General features: G+C 47.5%; 1 protein-coding gene across 3 annotated transcripts in view; it reads right to left on the minus strand.

Moving 5' to 3' along the window:
- NAPB (NSF attachment protein beta) overlaps positions 1–14,353 on the minus strand; it is a gene marked incomplete at both ends in the record, with an annotated part of 35,504 nt that overhangs the window by 1,623 nt on the left and 19,528 nt on the right. The window contains 6 exons of one of the 3 annotated variants that reach the window (XM_082671556.1): positions 568–672; positions 7,737–7,821; positions 7,993–8,048; positions 11,031–11,108; positions 11,200–11,246; positions 12,787–12,903. In XM_082671556.1, coding sequence (XP_082527682.1) covers positions 568–672; positions 7,737–7,821; positions 7,993–8,048; positions 11,031–11,108; positions 11,200–11,246; positions 12,787–12,903 — 488 coding nt within the window. Of the gene's footprint in view, positions 1–567; positions 673–7,736; positions 7,822–7,992; positions 8,049–11,030; positions 11,109–11,199; positions 11,247–12,786; positions 12,921–14,353 lie in introns of all 3 variants that reach the window. The other 2 variants (XM_082671555.1, XM_082671557.1) reach the window with 2 other exon arrangements.

Genomic DNA, 14,353 nt, shown 5'->3' on the forward strand with positions numbered 1-14,353 from the left:
CAAACCTGTTGATTGTGAATTTCAATTTCAGTTAAGAATAAACTTCTAAACCAGTTTTTCCGAATGAGGTCGCTGTGGGGAAGACCACGTGAGCCAGATCCAATGTTCGGACCTCCCAGAGCAGGCGTCTATTTTCACGCACTGGAGGAGGCTCTGCCCGGAGTCCGGGGCCCTAACCCCGATCCCGAGGACACCAAGGCGGCCCTGTCCCTGCCTCCACCTCCAGCTCTCTCTTGGCTTTTCTCCCAACCCTCACCCCAACTCCATTTCTGAGTTTAAAAAAACGACACGATTCTGCTTTTACTGTCTCCCCTCAGCCCCTAATTTCTTTAAACCAAAACTACTGAAGGAAGTGTGGCCCCCAGGGGGCGTTCACTTAAGAGAAGAGCCTCAGCAGCTGTCACTCCAGCTGCGGTAGTACAGCCAGGACAGGGTCAGAGTATCACCCTCCATGTTGCTTTTCATGTAGGCAGCACAGTCTTCCTCTGAGCTGGTATCACGGACAACGGCTGAGCACCTGTGCTTAGGGGTGAAGCGCATCAGAACCCACACCACAGGGCCCCTCACCTTGGCATTCAGCTCATCCACTATGAAGTGACAGAGGGCAGCTTTAAAGAAGTAATCCTTTGCACTGTACTTCAACAAAGGGTTATCCATGGTGTTGGCCCCAATCTAGGCAGAGAAAGTGGGGTCAGAGTGAAAAGGTTTGCCCTCCTACACTAGGCATGCTGACCCTCATCTACCCTTTAGCAAGTACTCTGCATCTTACGTTAGTTAAGCTATGAAATCCATTCTTTTAACCCAAAGCCATGTACCAGAAATGTTACTAGACAAAAAGACAATATTTAAGACATAAAGTGATGACCTGTTAAAAACGACTCAGCAGAATTCCACATCCAGGAGGATGGAACAGACATGCTGTCCTCTGTCCCTCCTGCTAAGTACAACTAAAAGCCCTGGATCTTTTATATGAAACTAACATAGGGAGACTGAAAGGTGGAGAGAAGAGCAGACAAGCCAGGGACACAGGGCAAACACGGCAGGGAGTTCCCTGGTTTTTCTTTTTCTTGCATAAATCCCTGACTTGGAACAGAAAAAGCCAGCAACCCATAAATGCCGGTGGGTGCAGCGAAAGAAAGAGAGAGAATAGATGAAAGCCTGCTTTCTCCAGCCAGAGGACCAGGAGAGGGGCAGCTAGCAAGACAGAAAATGTTTAGATGACACCTGCTTTGATCCACGCCACTCACAGCAGCAAAAGCCAAAGAGGAAGACAAGACGCCCATCCTCCTGGGAGAGCCCCACTCTCCTGCCAAGGAGGCCAGAGCAGGAGCCAGCCTGCGCCCCCATCACAAAGGCACTGGAGACCACGTGGGGACTGCGTCACCTCCTCCCAGTGAGAAAGAGGCCCCGTCATCTCCCAGCGGGCATGGATTCACCTTTACCTCATGGTAACCAGGCGGTCAGGTGGGGAGCTTGAACCCTACCTCTACCTGGCAGGAGCGAGGCCACACCCCTTCAGCGCCAAAGAAAACCAGCTGAGAGTGGAGGTTTAAACAAGACCCTGTCTCATAACACAATGCACAAATATCCAGTTTTTAATTAAAACTCACTTGCAATACCAAGAAAAGGGAACATCTCAAGTTGAATGAAAAAAAGACAACTAATCAGAGTGAAGTAAGTTAGAAAGAGAAAAACAAATATCGTATATTAACGCATATATGTGGAACCTAGAAAAATGGTACAGATGAACCGGTTTTCAGGGCAGAAATTGAGACACAGATGTAGAGAACAAACGTATGGACACCAAGGGGGGAATGCGGCGGGGTGGTGGTGGTGGTGTGATGAATTGGGAGATTGGGATTGACAGGTATACACTGACGTGGATAAAATGGATGACTAATAAGAACCTGCTGTATAAAAAAATAAAATTAAATTAAAAAAAAGACAACTAATAAACAACAGCTCTCACATAGCAGAGATGTGAGACTTATCTAACAGATTTTAAAGGGGCCTTTCTAAAATGCTTCTACAAGCCATTAGAAAATTGCTTGAGACCAGAGGAAAACCAAAGCATCAATGAAGAAAAATTCTCAGTAAGAAACCCCAGAAGAGGGCTTCCCTGGTGGCGCAGTGGTTGAGAGTCCGCCTGCCGATGCAGGGGACACGGGTTCGTGCCCCGGTCCGGGAAGATTCCGCATGCCGCGGAGCGGCTGGGCCCGTGAGCCATGGCCGCTGAGGCTGCACTTCCGGAGCCTGTGCTCCGCAACGGGAGAGGCCACAACAGTGAGAGGCCCGCGTACCGCAAAAAAAAAAAAAAAAAAAAAAAAAAAAAGAAACCCCAGAAGATACAAAGAAGAAATGAGTGGAAACTTCAGAACTGAAATACACAATAACTGACATAAAAAGTGGATGGGTTCAACAGCAGATCCCATGGAACACAGGAAGGACTCAGTGAACTGATGGTAGAACATTAGAAATTACTCAGTCTGAACATCAGAGAGCAGACAGACCCAGAAAAGAGGAGCAGAGCATCGGGACATATAGGATGATAAAACAAGGCATAACATCTGGGCTGTCTGAGCCACAGAAGGGGAGAGAAAGAGGGAGTGGCTAAAAAAGCACTTGAAGAAATAACGGCTGAAAAGTTCCTAAATTTGGCAAGAAACAAACATAAACCTACAGATTCCAGAAGTTTACTGAAATCCAAACAGCATAAAAGCAAAGATACCCATGCTAAGCCACATAAACTTCTGAAAACTGAAGACAAAGGAAAAACTTTTTGAAAGTAGCAGAAAGAAACACCACCTCACCTACAGGGAAAACAGCTTGAATGAGAGCAAACTTCTCATTAGAAACCACGCTGGTTGTAAGGGCACATTTTTCAAGCACTGAAAAGAAAAGAGCTGTCAACCCAGAATTGTATACCCAGGGAAGATATGCTTTAGGAATGAAGGGGAAATCAAAACATTCCGAGATGAAGGAACACCAAGAGAATGTTTAGCCAGCAGACCTACCCTAAAAGAATAGCAAAAGGTTGTTCTCTAAGTAGAACAAAATACAGGAAGGAATCCTGGAACATCAGGAAGAAAGAACACATTAAGCAAAATATGGGAAAATACAATGGGCTTTTCTCCTCCTCCTGAGTTTTCTAAATTAAGTTGGATGATTGAAGTAAAAATTGTAACAGTGACTGATGTGTTTCTAAAAGTGTGTAGAGGAAATATTAAAGACAGTTATATATTGAATGGGGGAGGATAAAGGAACAGAAAGTAAGGTAAGATTTCTGTATTTCACTGGAACTGAAAAAATGATGACATCATTAGCCTGTGATACTTTATGTAAATATAATACCTATAGCAATCACTACAAAAGCTATTTAAAGAGATACACCCAAAAACACTACAGGTAATCAAAAACCCCCTGGAAGGTAGGAAAAAGGAAACAGAAAAACAGAAAACAGAGGATAAACAGAAAACAAAAAAATAAAATGGCAGACTTCAGTTCTAATACGTCAATAATTACATTAAATGTGAATGGTCTAAACATACCAATTAAAAGACAGAAACTGGCAGAGTAGATTAAAAATATGACCTAACTCTGTGCTGTTTACAACAAACACACTTCAATTATAACAATATAGGCAGGCTGAAAGAAAAAGGATGCATAAAGATATATCATGTAAACATTAATCAAAAGAAAGCAGGAGAGGCTATATTAGTATCAGATAGACTTCAGAGCAAAGAAAATTACCAGAGACAGAGGGGGACACTATATAATGATAAAAGGGTCAGCCCAACAAGAAGACACAGCAATCCTAAATATGTATGCACCAAACAGAGCTGCAAAATATTGTGAAGCAAAGACTGACAGAAATGAGAGATAATCAAATCCACAGTGATAGTTAGAGACTGTAACACTCCACTCTCAACAACAGAAGTAGAAAATCAGCAAGTATACAGAAGAACTCAACAACGCCATTAACCAAGAGGAGCTAATCAACATTTATAGAACATACCACTCAGCAACAGCAGAACCACAGAATATATGCCAAGACCATATTCTGGGCCATAAAACAAACTTCTAAGAATTGAAATCACACAGAGTGTATTTTCCAGCCGCAACAGAATCAAACTAGAAATCAACAACAGAAAGATAACAGGAACACCTCCAAACACTTGGGAATTAAACAAAACACTGATAAATAATCCATGAAAGTCAATAAATAAAATAAATAAAACAATGTAACAGAACTGTGAGACACAGTCAAAGCAGCACTTAGAGGGAGATTGAGAGCACTAAACATGCCCACACAATAAAGAGGAAAATCAATTAGCTAAGCTTCTACCCTCAGTACCCTAAAAAAGAAGAGCAAAATAAATCTGAAGAAAATAGGATAGAAATCAGGATAACAATAGGAATCAATGAAACTGAAAACAGAACGCAGAGCAAAATCACTGAATTCTACCAAATGTCTAAAGAATGAACACCAATCCTTTACAAATTCTTCCAGAAAAGGAAGAGGAGGGAACACTTTCTAACTCATTCTGAGGCCAGTATTACCTGGCTACCAAAGCCAGACAGAGACATTACAAGAGAAAATTAAAGGTCAATATCCCTTATGAATACAGACGCAAAATCCTGAACAAAACACTAGCAAACTAATTCTAGCAACTTACAAAAAGGATTACACTCCATAACTATGTAGTAAAGGATTAATTCTGTCCAAAGTGCCTTTGCCCATGATTCCTGGTAGATAATCTCTAAGCCCCTGTAATGTCCTGCCTGAAAGAGTGTTTTTGTTTACCCAGGGGTCTTAGACCATGTAGTTTAGCTCAACCTATGGAGGGACTGCAGAATAAGGCCAACCATGTTCAGGTGAGTTTCTTCCCCGGTGGCAATACCCTACACATGCTTTCACACATCACTGTTGGGAGAAGTCAGTGCTGTCTGCACAGTTCCACAGTCCCAGTCTGGGCAGGACAACAGGAAGCTCACACTCGGGGCTCTCCTGACCTCCTCTCTGTGCCTCTTCCTTTGGCTGATGTGGGTCAGCATCCTTCTGCTATAATAAACCATAACTGTGATATAGCAGCTTTCATTGAGTTTCGTGAGTCCTTCCAGAGAATTATCAAACCTGAAGGTGCTCTTGGAGACCCTGAAACTTTTCAACAACCAAGCAGGTTCTATCCCAAGGATGGAAGGTTGGGCCAACAGATAAAAATCAACCAATGAAAGACACCATGTTAACAGAACAAAGGACAAAAACCACATGATCATCTCAAAAGATGCAGAAAAAGCACCTGACAAAAACAAATACGCTTTGATGATAAAAACAACAAACTGGGAGGAGAAGGGAACTTCCTCAAACTGATAAAAGGCATCTGCAAAAACCCACAGCTGACATACACTCAATGGTGGAAGACTGAATGTGTTCCTTCTAAGACAGAAACAAAACAAGGATGTCTGCTCTTACTACTTCTACTGATCATCGTTCTGGAGGATCAAGCCAGAGCAAATGACAGGAAAATGAAGTAAAAGGCACACAGATCAGAGAAGTAGAACTATCGCTACTTGCAGAGGACATGATTTTGTATAAAGAAAATCTTAAGGAATCCATAAAAACTCATTAGAGCTAGTAAACAAGTTCAGCAAAGTTGCAATATATAAAATTAGCAATTAAAATCAGAAAAGAAAATTGAGAAAACAATTTCATTTACATAGCATCAAAAAGAATAAAATACTTAGAGTACATTTAACCAAAGAAATGCCAGACTTGCACACTACAAAACTCTAAAACATTGTTGAACAAAATTAAAGATGATCTAAATAAATGCAAAAGCACCCTGAGTTCACAGATTATAAGACTTAATGTCAAAATGACAATACTTTCATCAAAATCTCAGCTGACTTTTTAGCAGAGATTGACAAGCTGATCCTAAAATTCATGTGGAAATGCAAGGGACCCCAAATAGCCAAAACAATCTTGAAAAAGATTTTAAAACTTTTAAAACTCCTGATTTTAAAACTTACCACACAAAGCCACAGTAATCAAAACAGTGTGGTACTGGCATAAAGACAGAAAACCAGTAGAATAGAATAGAAAGCACAGAAATAAACCCTCACTTATATGGCCACATGACTTTCAACAAGGGTGCCAAGACCCTTCAATGGCAAAAGGACAGTGTATTCAACAAACAGTCCTGGGAAAACTGGACATGCACACGCAAAAGAATGAAGTTGGACCTTTTACCTTCACCACATACAAAAATTAACTCAAAATGGATGAAAAACATAAACCTAAGAACTAAAACTATAAAACTCTTAAAAAGAAACATGGGGAAATGCTTCAGGACATTGGGTTTGGTAATCATTTCTTGGATCTGACATGAAAAACACAGGCAACAAAAGAAAAAGACAAATTGGACTTCATCAGGACTTAAAACTTTATGCATCAAGCGACACTAATAACAGAGTAAAAAGACAACCCACAGAATGGGAGAAAGTATTTGCAAATCACATATCTAATAAGAAATTAATATCCAGAATATATGAAGAACTTCTAAAACTCAACAGAAAAAAACAACCCAATTCAAAAAGGGACAAAGAGGGACTTCCCTGGTGGCACAGTAGTTAAGAATCCGTCTGCCGATGCAGGGGACACGGGTTCGAGCCCTGGTCCAGAAGATCCCACATGCCGCGGAGCAGCTGAGCCCGTGCGCCACAACTACTGAAGCCTGCATGCCTAGAGCCCGTGCTCCGCTACAAGAGAAGCCACCGCAATGAGAAGCCCACGCACCACAACGAAGAGCAGCCCCTGCTCGCTGCAACTAGAGAAAGCCTGAGTGCAGCAATGAAGACCCAATGCAGCCAAAAATAAATAAATAAAAAAAATTATATATAAAAAAAAAGGACAAAGAAACTCAATAAATATTTCTACAATGAAGGTATACAAATGACCAATAAGCACATGAAAAGATTCCCAACATCACTAATCACTAGGGAAATGGATATCGAAAACACAATGGGATATCACTTCACACATTAGGGTAGCTATTGTTAAAACAGAAAACATGTGAAGCATGGAGAGCTGGACCACGTGCGCTGACAGAGGGAATGTAAGATGGGGCAGTTTGGCAGTTTCCCAGATAGTTAGAAAGGGACTTGACGCGTGACCCAACAATCCCAATTCTAGGTATATAAACTAGAGAACCGCAAACATGCCCCCCCAAACCTGAACACAAATATTCTTAGCTGCATTCTTCATAACACCCCCAAATGCAAACAGCCCAGATGTCCATTAATTGATAAACGGTTAAACAAACTGTGGAGTATTACAGTCACCCCTCCAAACTGTGGAGTATTACAGTCACCCCACGATATACAAGGGGGACTGGTTCCAGGACCACTGAGATACCAGTGTCCATGGATGCTCAAACCCCACAGTCGGCCCCCCATATCCGAGGTTCCACGTCCACGGACTCACACACCACGGGACTGGGAGGAGGGGAGGATGGGATTTCTTTGTGCGATGATGGAAATATTCTAGAACTAGGCAGTGGTGCTGATCACACAACTTTGTGCATATACGCAAACTCACCGATGCGCACTCCTTAAGAGGCTGAATTACATGATACGTGAATTAGATCTCAATAAAAATCATTACTAAATCAAAAGTTGAATTTAAAAAGAAGATTCAGAATGCCTTCTGCCGGAAGCTGCGCAGACAGCAGCCTCACCTGCTCGAAGATCTCGATGGCCTTCTGGTACTGCTCCAGCTGGGCGGCGTACGCGGCCACTTTCAGCAGACATTTGTTAGCCGAGCTGAAACCGAGAACCAGAGCAGAGAGAAAACACTCCCAAAGAGAAATGACAAGACAGCTCAGTGCACCTTCACGTGGTATGATGCAAGGGGCTCCCAGAGCAGAGTGAAGGTCTGTCTTTTATTACATGTAACAAAACCCATTGAATTATATCAAGAAAAATAATACTTGCCTGTTGGATTCTTCCCCTTTGTAATAATCAGCTGACTGTTCGTAATGGGCGATAGCCTGCAAACACACACACATTTTATTCAAACTATTTGTTTGAAGAGTTGCATTCAAAAACTACATTTGCACAGATATTTTTCCTATAAATAAACCTTTTCCAGCAGCAAATCTTTCACAACCCGGCCTGCTTTATTTTGGGAACAGAAGAAAGCACGCGCTTCCAGCAGATGGCTTGCTGTCCATCAAAATCTCTTCTTCCCTACCTCCCACCCAACAAACGCCCTGCCACCCCGTCTCCCCAGGCCTGCTGCAGTTAGGGGCAGCCAGGTGACCTGTCCTTCCCAATGGGATGTAAGCAGACACGCTGTGGGCCACCTCCAGATGTGACCCACACATCTGACTCTGCAGCCTTCTCCAGGCCTGTCCCCTTCCCGTGAGCTGGAAGGCAAGGGCCACGTCTAGTGATGCTGGAAGCCGCAAACTGAAGATGGCAGCCCTTCTGTCGGCCTGGTTCTCAAGTGACGTCCCCACGACCGCCAAACCCCAAGCAGTGACAGTGGACTGTTATTTCAGAGACGTGTGACGCCCTATTCCATTCAGATCTGTGGCCTGCTGCAGCAGCACAGACGTCCCTCACGGATGCCTAAGGGTCATCCACAGTAAAGGTGTTGCCTTCCACCTAAGACGGGGGGAGCCGCGAACAATCAAGTGGAGAGGTGCTGGAGAACACTGGGCCCTGAAGGCAGAGACCGGACTCTAGGACTGCGCTCACCAGCGGAGTCTTAAGGCAAACGCAACAGCTGAGGGTCAAGCTCAAGAGTCCACTTTGTAGGTGAAACAGCCTTAAACAGCCTTCAGATGGGATCATCCTTTCAGAACCTACGCCCTGAGAACCTGCCATAGACACTTACCCTACACTGTAACAGACAACACGAAATCAGGTTCTCAGTTCTCCAGGGGCTGAGACGGACACGAGCCAGAGCTCCTCTGGGTCACTGAATATTACTGATTATTATTATATTAATGTTTTACTTGGAAGTCAAAGGAGTATCGTGAGTTTATGGAACTTCACGTTTCCTTGTTCACCAGCTAAAATCTGAGTGAACCAGGGAACACATCGCGGCCACGTTAACAGGGAAGAAACATAATGAATCAGACATAAGATGCCTCAGTGTAACTGATTTTTCAAAGCAACATCACGCGCCACCAACACAACCTGGAGAGTCCCGCCAGGGAGGCGAGGGTGAGGACGCTTCTAGACACAGGAGCCCAACGTGAGGCAGCAAGACGAGCTGAGCCCCACGCGTGTGCTGAGTGATGTGGTTCTTACGACGCACCGTGACACGCCCCACGTAAGCGCCAGGAGGTGCTGCCCACGGGCACCCTGCAGAATGGCAGGAACACCGCGGGCGACAGGCTGCAGAAGCTCCTGTGCGTGACAAACTGTCAACTTCGTTCAAGAAGAAGGAAAACAAGAGTTCGCCACAGGTCGTTTATCCACCCTGAATCTTCTGGAGACGCATGTCGTAAAGAGGCTGCCCAAGACCACCCCGGAAGACAGAGGACTGACCACCGAGGACAGGAGCGGACGCAGCGGCCTTGGCGGGAGAAACGCTCTGCCCAGCGGCGCTCATCCCCGCAAGGTGGTTCAGCTCAGTACAGATGTGGAGCCACCCCAGCCACCGGACTCGGCTCCTCCTGCTCTGCCACCGACTCTGCGCCTGGGGCTCATCACCTCCTCCTGGGTCTGCAGAAAAGCTCCCCACAGAGACGGGGAGTACGGCCCTGATGTAGTCAAGGTCTAAGGGCAGCCTCAGAAAAGCATGGCACAGTATGACAAAAACGGCTCAAAGCCAAGTCCATGAAACGAGCCAGAGAGTTCTGAGCTGTGTGACCACAAGGGGCGTCAGCATGAAGTCAAAGGGCGACGTTAACAAGGCCTGTCTGACTGCAGTACCGAGAGGGCCTCCCCGCCCGAGACTCCGTCTGCTCTGGCGGGTGCAGTGTGACAGTGAGGGCATCCTCTGCTCACTCATCAGAGCCTGGGCTCTCGGACACACCAGTAAACCACAGGAAGGTTCGGGCTGACGTGGGGCACCCACTCCAGTGGAGGGAGCCGGCAACACAGGGACGGTGAGCAGGCCATCAGAGTGCCTGTAAGGGGGCCACTGAGGTGGGAGGGCGTCTGGGTGTGTCCCCGCGAGGGCTGAGGTCCCAGTTTTAACTAGGTGGCTGTGATACTTCTCATCACAGTTACAAATGAGCAAAGCTCTGAAGGACAACTGACGTGTGGGAGAAGAGCTCAGGGCAAAGGGACAAGCAGCGCAAAGACCCTGAGGCAGAGAACACCTGTGCGAGGGTCAGCAGACGTCAGGGTGGCTGCTGCAGGGGGAGCAGGAGAGCAAGGGGGGACGAGGAAGAGGGGAGCCTGAAAGGTGCTGGGTGAGGGGCCAATCCGTGGGGCGCAGGAGGCCACCTGCAAGGTTGGAAACAGTGGAGAAACAACCTGATCTCCTGCGAACGAGGATGGCGAGTTGCCAGCATACACGGGACACTTCAAGCTGCGACGCTGCGTGAGCACAGACAGGAGCACGGGAGCGGGCACAGTGAGAGCGGACGAGGACCCAGCCCCAAAGGGAGAGAGGAGGAACCTGCCAAGGGTGGGGGGCAGAGAACCAAGCGGGAGCCGTGCTCCAGAAGCTGAGGGAAGAGGTGAAACAGGAGAGGAAGAGAGACAAGAGTGACAACGGTCCAGCGCGAGCAGCAGGCACGGGGTGAAGGGTGACCTCTGAGAGCTCAGCGTCCGCCCCAGACAGTGCAAGCCGTCGCTCCCTGACTCGCGCCTGCTTCCCACGGCGCTAGGTTTTACATCAACGCCGTCCCCAGTTGGAGGGAGGCAGCCTGGGGAGCTGGCAGGGCTCTCCCTCCTGCCCCAGCCCGAGGTCTCCACATGACCCTGTCTGCGCGCGCATCCCTCTGCCCTCATGAGCCCACTGCAGGGGCGCCTGGGGTCCCTGCCCGCCGCCTCCCCCGTCCACACACCTTCTCGATGTCCACCAGCTCCGTCTCGTAGATCTCCGCGATGGTGATGTGGTGCTTGGCCGCGATCGTGAACCTTCCCTGGGGAGGAAACAAAGCAGTCACATCCCGGTTAACTGTGAGCTATCTCGAGGGTTCCACCCCACGGCCGCTCAAGCAAGGCATGTCTTACCATGTCTGTGTAAATGTCGATGGCTGCATTTAAGCAGTTGATAGCCTCTGAAGCGAAGGCATTCAAGAAAGACAATGAAAAATCCATTCAGTCAGAGGGTTCGCTGAGCCTGTCTTCCTGGCTGCTTCTACATGGCTAAGGGGCCCCGCTGGGGCGGGGCGGGGGCAGGGTGGTTGGCAAAAAGCAAACACACGTCCAGCCCCTTGCGGAACCTGTCCACGGAAGTGTCATCAACACCTGCCAATCTATCCACTAAAACCTTAAGTGCAGTGCACTCCTCACTGGTATCACGTGTATGTATTAATTTTGAAAGACAGTACTTTTTGTACAGTGTTAAAAGACGCTAACTTTCGGTGTACTAACAAATACCAACAGGAAGAAAAAATCTAATAAACGAGAGTGCTAATGACACTCATTTTCTGAAACAGTGAGCCAACAGCTTCCCACCACACGGTGGCGTTTACAACGCTGGCAAGCGGTTGGCGGCTCCAAGTTTACTGCTTTTGCTCTAAAGAGGCAGCAGAGCAAAAAGGCCTGACCGAAGGATCAGAAAGATAAGTAGATTAGTGAAAATAAAAGCAATTTCCCCCTAAGCTGCATAAGAAATGTGGATTGTTATGCCGTTAAAAATACAGAAAAATAGAAAAGCTACCCACAAAACCCGCTCAAACCCCCGGCTAGGAATTTGATGCCCTTTTCCTCCCTGTGTTTTCTGGATGCATTTCTATGAGCACTGACGTATTGTGAATTTCAGATTTCGGCTCTCCACGGTTCCTCAGCTGCCGTGAGAACATTTCCCAGGTCAGTGAGACACCCTGACGCCAGGGGTTCAGTGCCTGCAACACACTCTGAAATACTGATGTGAGGTGATTCTACTGTGCACTTAGGCTGTGCCCAGTTTTTCCCCTTTGGAAACTAAACTGTGGCTAATCCTTATACCACAGCCCTTGAACTAGCTTGTTTCAGTGTGATATATTCACAAGAGCTGGGATTTCTGTGTTAAAACGGGCTGCTGAAACAAGGAGGGAGGTTCCACAGCCACCAGTGCACGTGTGGAGGGAGGAGATGAGGCCTTCAATCGCTAAGTGTGCGCTCCTCTAACTCAAAAATAAAGAACGTCTGCAAAACTTCACCTCTTCAAATACCCAAGATCATTCTTTCCTCAAAACCTAAAGTGTTTGAAAAACACTTTTTAAAGAAGTCACACGAATGCTGTGTGAATAAGCTGTTTTCAACTATAGGATTTTACGACCTCCCATTAACTGGATCTCCACACACACTATTCGGGAGCGAGGGAACACTCGTTTCCTTTAGTGAGCGATGTACACACTCACACAATTAAGGTAAGACTTAGATAAAATTAACGCTAATTTCCAAAAAACTGTCCATAACGCACCTCCACAATGGAGTTCAAGAAAATGGTGTTGAGCACTAAGCTGGATAAATTTAATAGATTTCGCCTCATAAAAGCTTCAGCTGATTGCAGTTAAAAATCCCCAAATCTCCACCGTCCTGAAGCATGAGCATCTCGCTCTAGCAGCACAACCTGCGTGAGGTCCAGGGGGCACGGGACAGAGCGCGGCTCACCTTGGGGGTCTGCCTTCTTGTAGGCGTTCCCAGCATCCACAAAGCTGGTGGCGGAGTCGTGTTTGCTCTGCAGCTGCATATGGAGCTTGGCTGCCTGACAAAACGCATTTCCTGCAGCTGAAGAAGATAAATGACTCAGTTAGCACAGAGGAGCAAGCACCCTGCAGAGCGGCCCTGCTCCAGGAGCCCGGCCCACGCCCACCTGGGGAAGGCCCCATCCCTGACAGCACACGTGCCTGTGACCCAGTGCCCCTTGGGTGGTCACGAAGACGCCCAGGACCCAGGGGGACAGCAACAAGGGCTCCTCTCAGCCCCAGGCCTCCTTCCACACTGACCGCCTGGCGGCGGGTGTTCAGCTCTGTCCCCGGCACAGGCCCCGCACCAACAGGGTGTCTCCGCGGAGGCATGAGGCCAGGAGGGCCCGCAGGCGAGGATGAGCACCGCCCATCTCTCTGCGTCCACTGGCTCACCTGGCATCACCGGAGAAACAGCGACAAAGGCTCCCAGAGCAGGCTCTCAAGGAATGAAGATGAGGCCCACAATTTCTAAAGTCAAAGCTCTTTCCTAAGTTTATGACAAAGTCTGACAGAGACCCATGGGGTTGAACTGTGCATGTCCCACTTGGTGTGGAACTGGCACACTTCCCTGTAGTCACACGGGTGCTGTCCGGGGGCACAGCGTGAGAGGTTCATGCACTCAGCTCTTCCAGAAAAGGTTCTGGATCAGGAAATGTGGCTTCTGGTGGGGCTGAAATGGAGGAATGAAGGAGGAAGGACCGGGCTGGGGCGGAAGAGGTCAGGCCCGCCCAGGAGGCTGTGAAGGTCAGCATGGGACCTGGACGAGGATGAACCCACTTCACCACTAGGTCCTCAAGCGCAGGGGAGAACCAGGACTGGGGGCGGCTGATGCGGGTCTGGAGTCGGAAGTCAGGACCAGCAGGGATGGAGGAAGAGCTCGCCCCATTAGGAAAGGCACGACCAAGAGTATCACAAAACCTCCTGGTACTTAAAAAAAATTTTCAGTCATAAACGTTTCAAAGACATTCAGAAAAGTATAAAAAACAGTGACAGACGCCTAAGAACCCTGATGGTATTAAACATTTACTTTAAATTTCTTTTCAGAAACAGAACAGTCAATTCCACTGAAGCTTCAGTGGCTCTCCGTGTCCCAACCACACTCCCAGAGGAAACTACGTAATTCCCACTGTGGTTTCTGGACCTCCACCCAAGGGAGAAGAGGCAGCACAAACCCCTGAGCCAGCCTGCCCAGATTCAAGTCTTGCTCTGTGCAAGACAAAAGAGCACCCAGGCACTTCTGAAAATATTTACCCACCAGCATGGCCTGCGCCCTGCCAGTCCAAGCAGACACTGGCCTGCGGCTGCAGCTGGGACTGCAGAAGCCTGCCCGCCAGGCCTTGACCCCTACCTTGGTGGACCGTGAACCCAGAGGCCCAGAGGAGGGGCCAAGCCACTGCCAGGGTGGTGGGCAGGCACCCAGGTCCTACGGGCAGCTGTGAACTTCCCGGTGGCAGTTCAGGAACGTAGCGGCCAAAGAGTGGTTCTGATGG

This window comes from Grampus griseus, assembly GCF_964374135.1.
Source record: "Grampus griseus genome assembly, chromosome: 14".
Taxonomy (NCBI): Eukaryota; Metazoa; Chordata; class Mammalia; order Artiodactyla; family Delphinidae; genus Grampus; species Grampus griseus.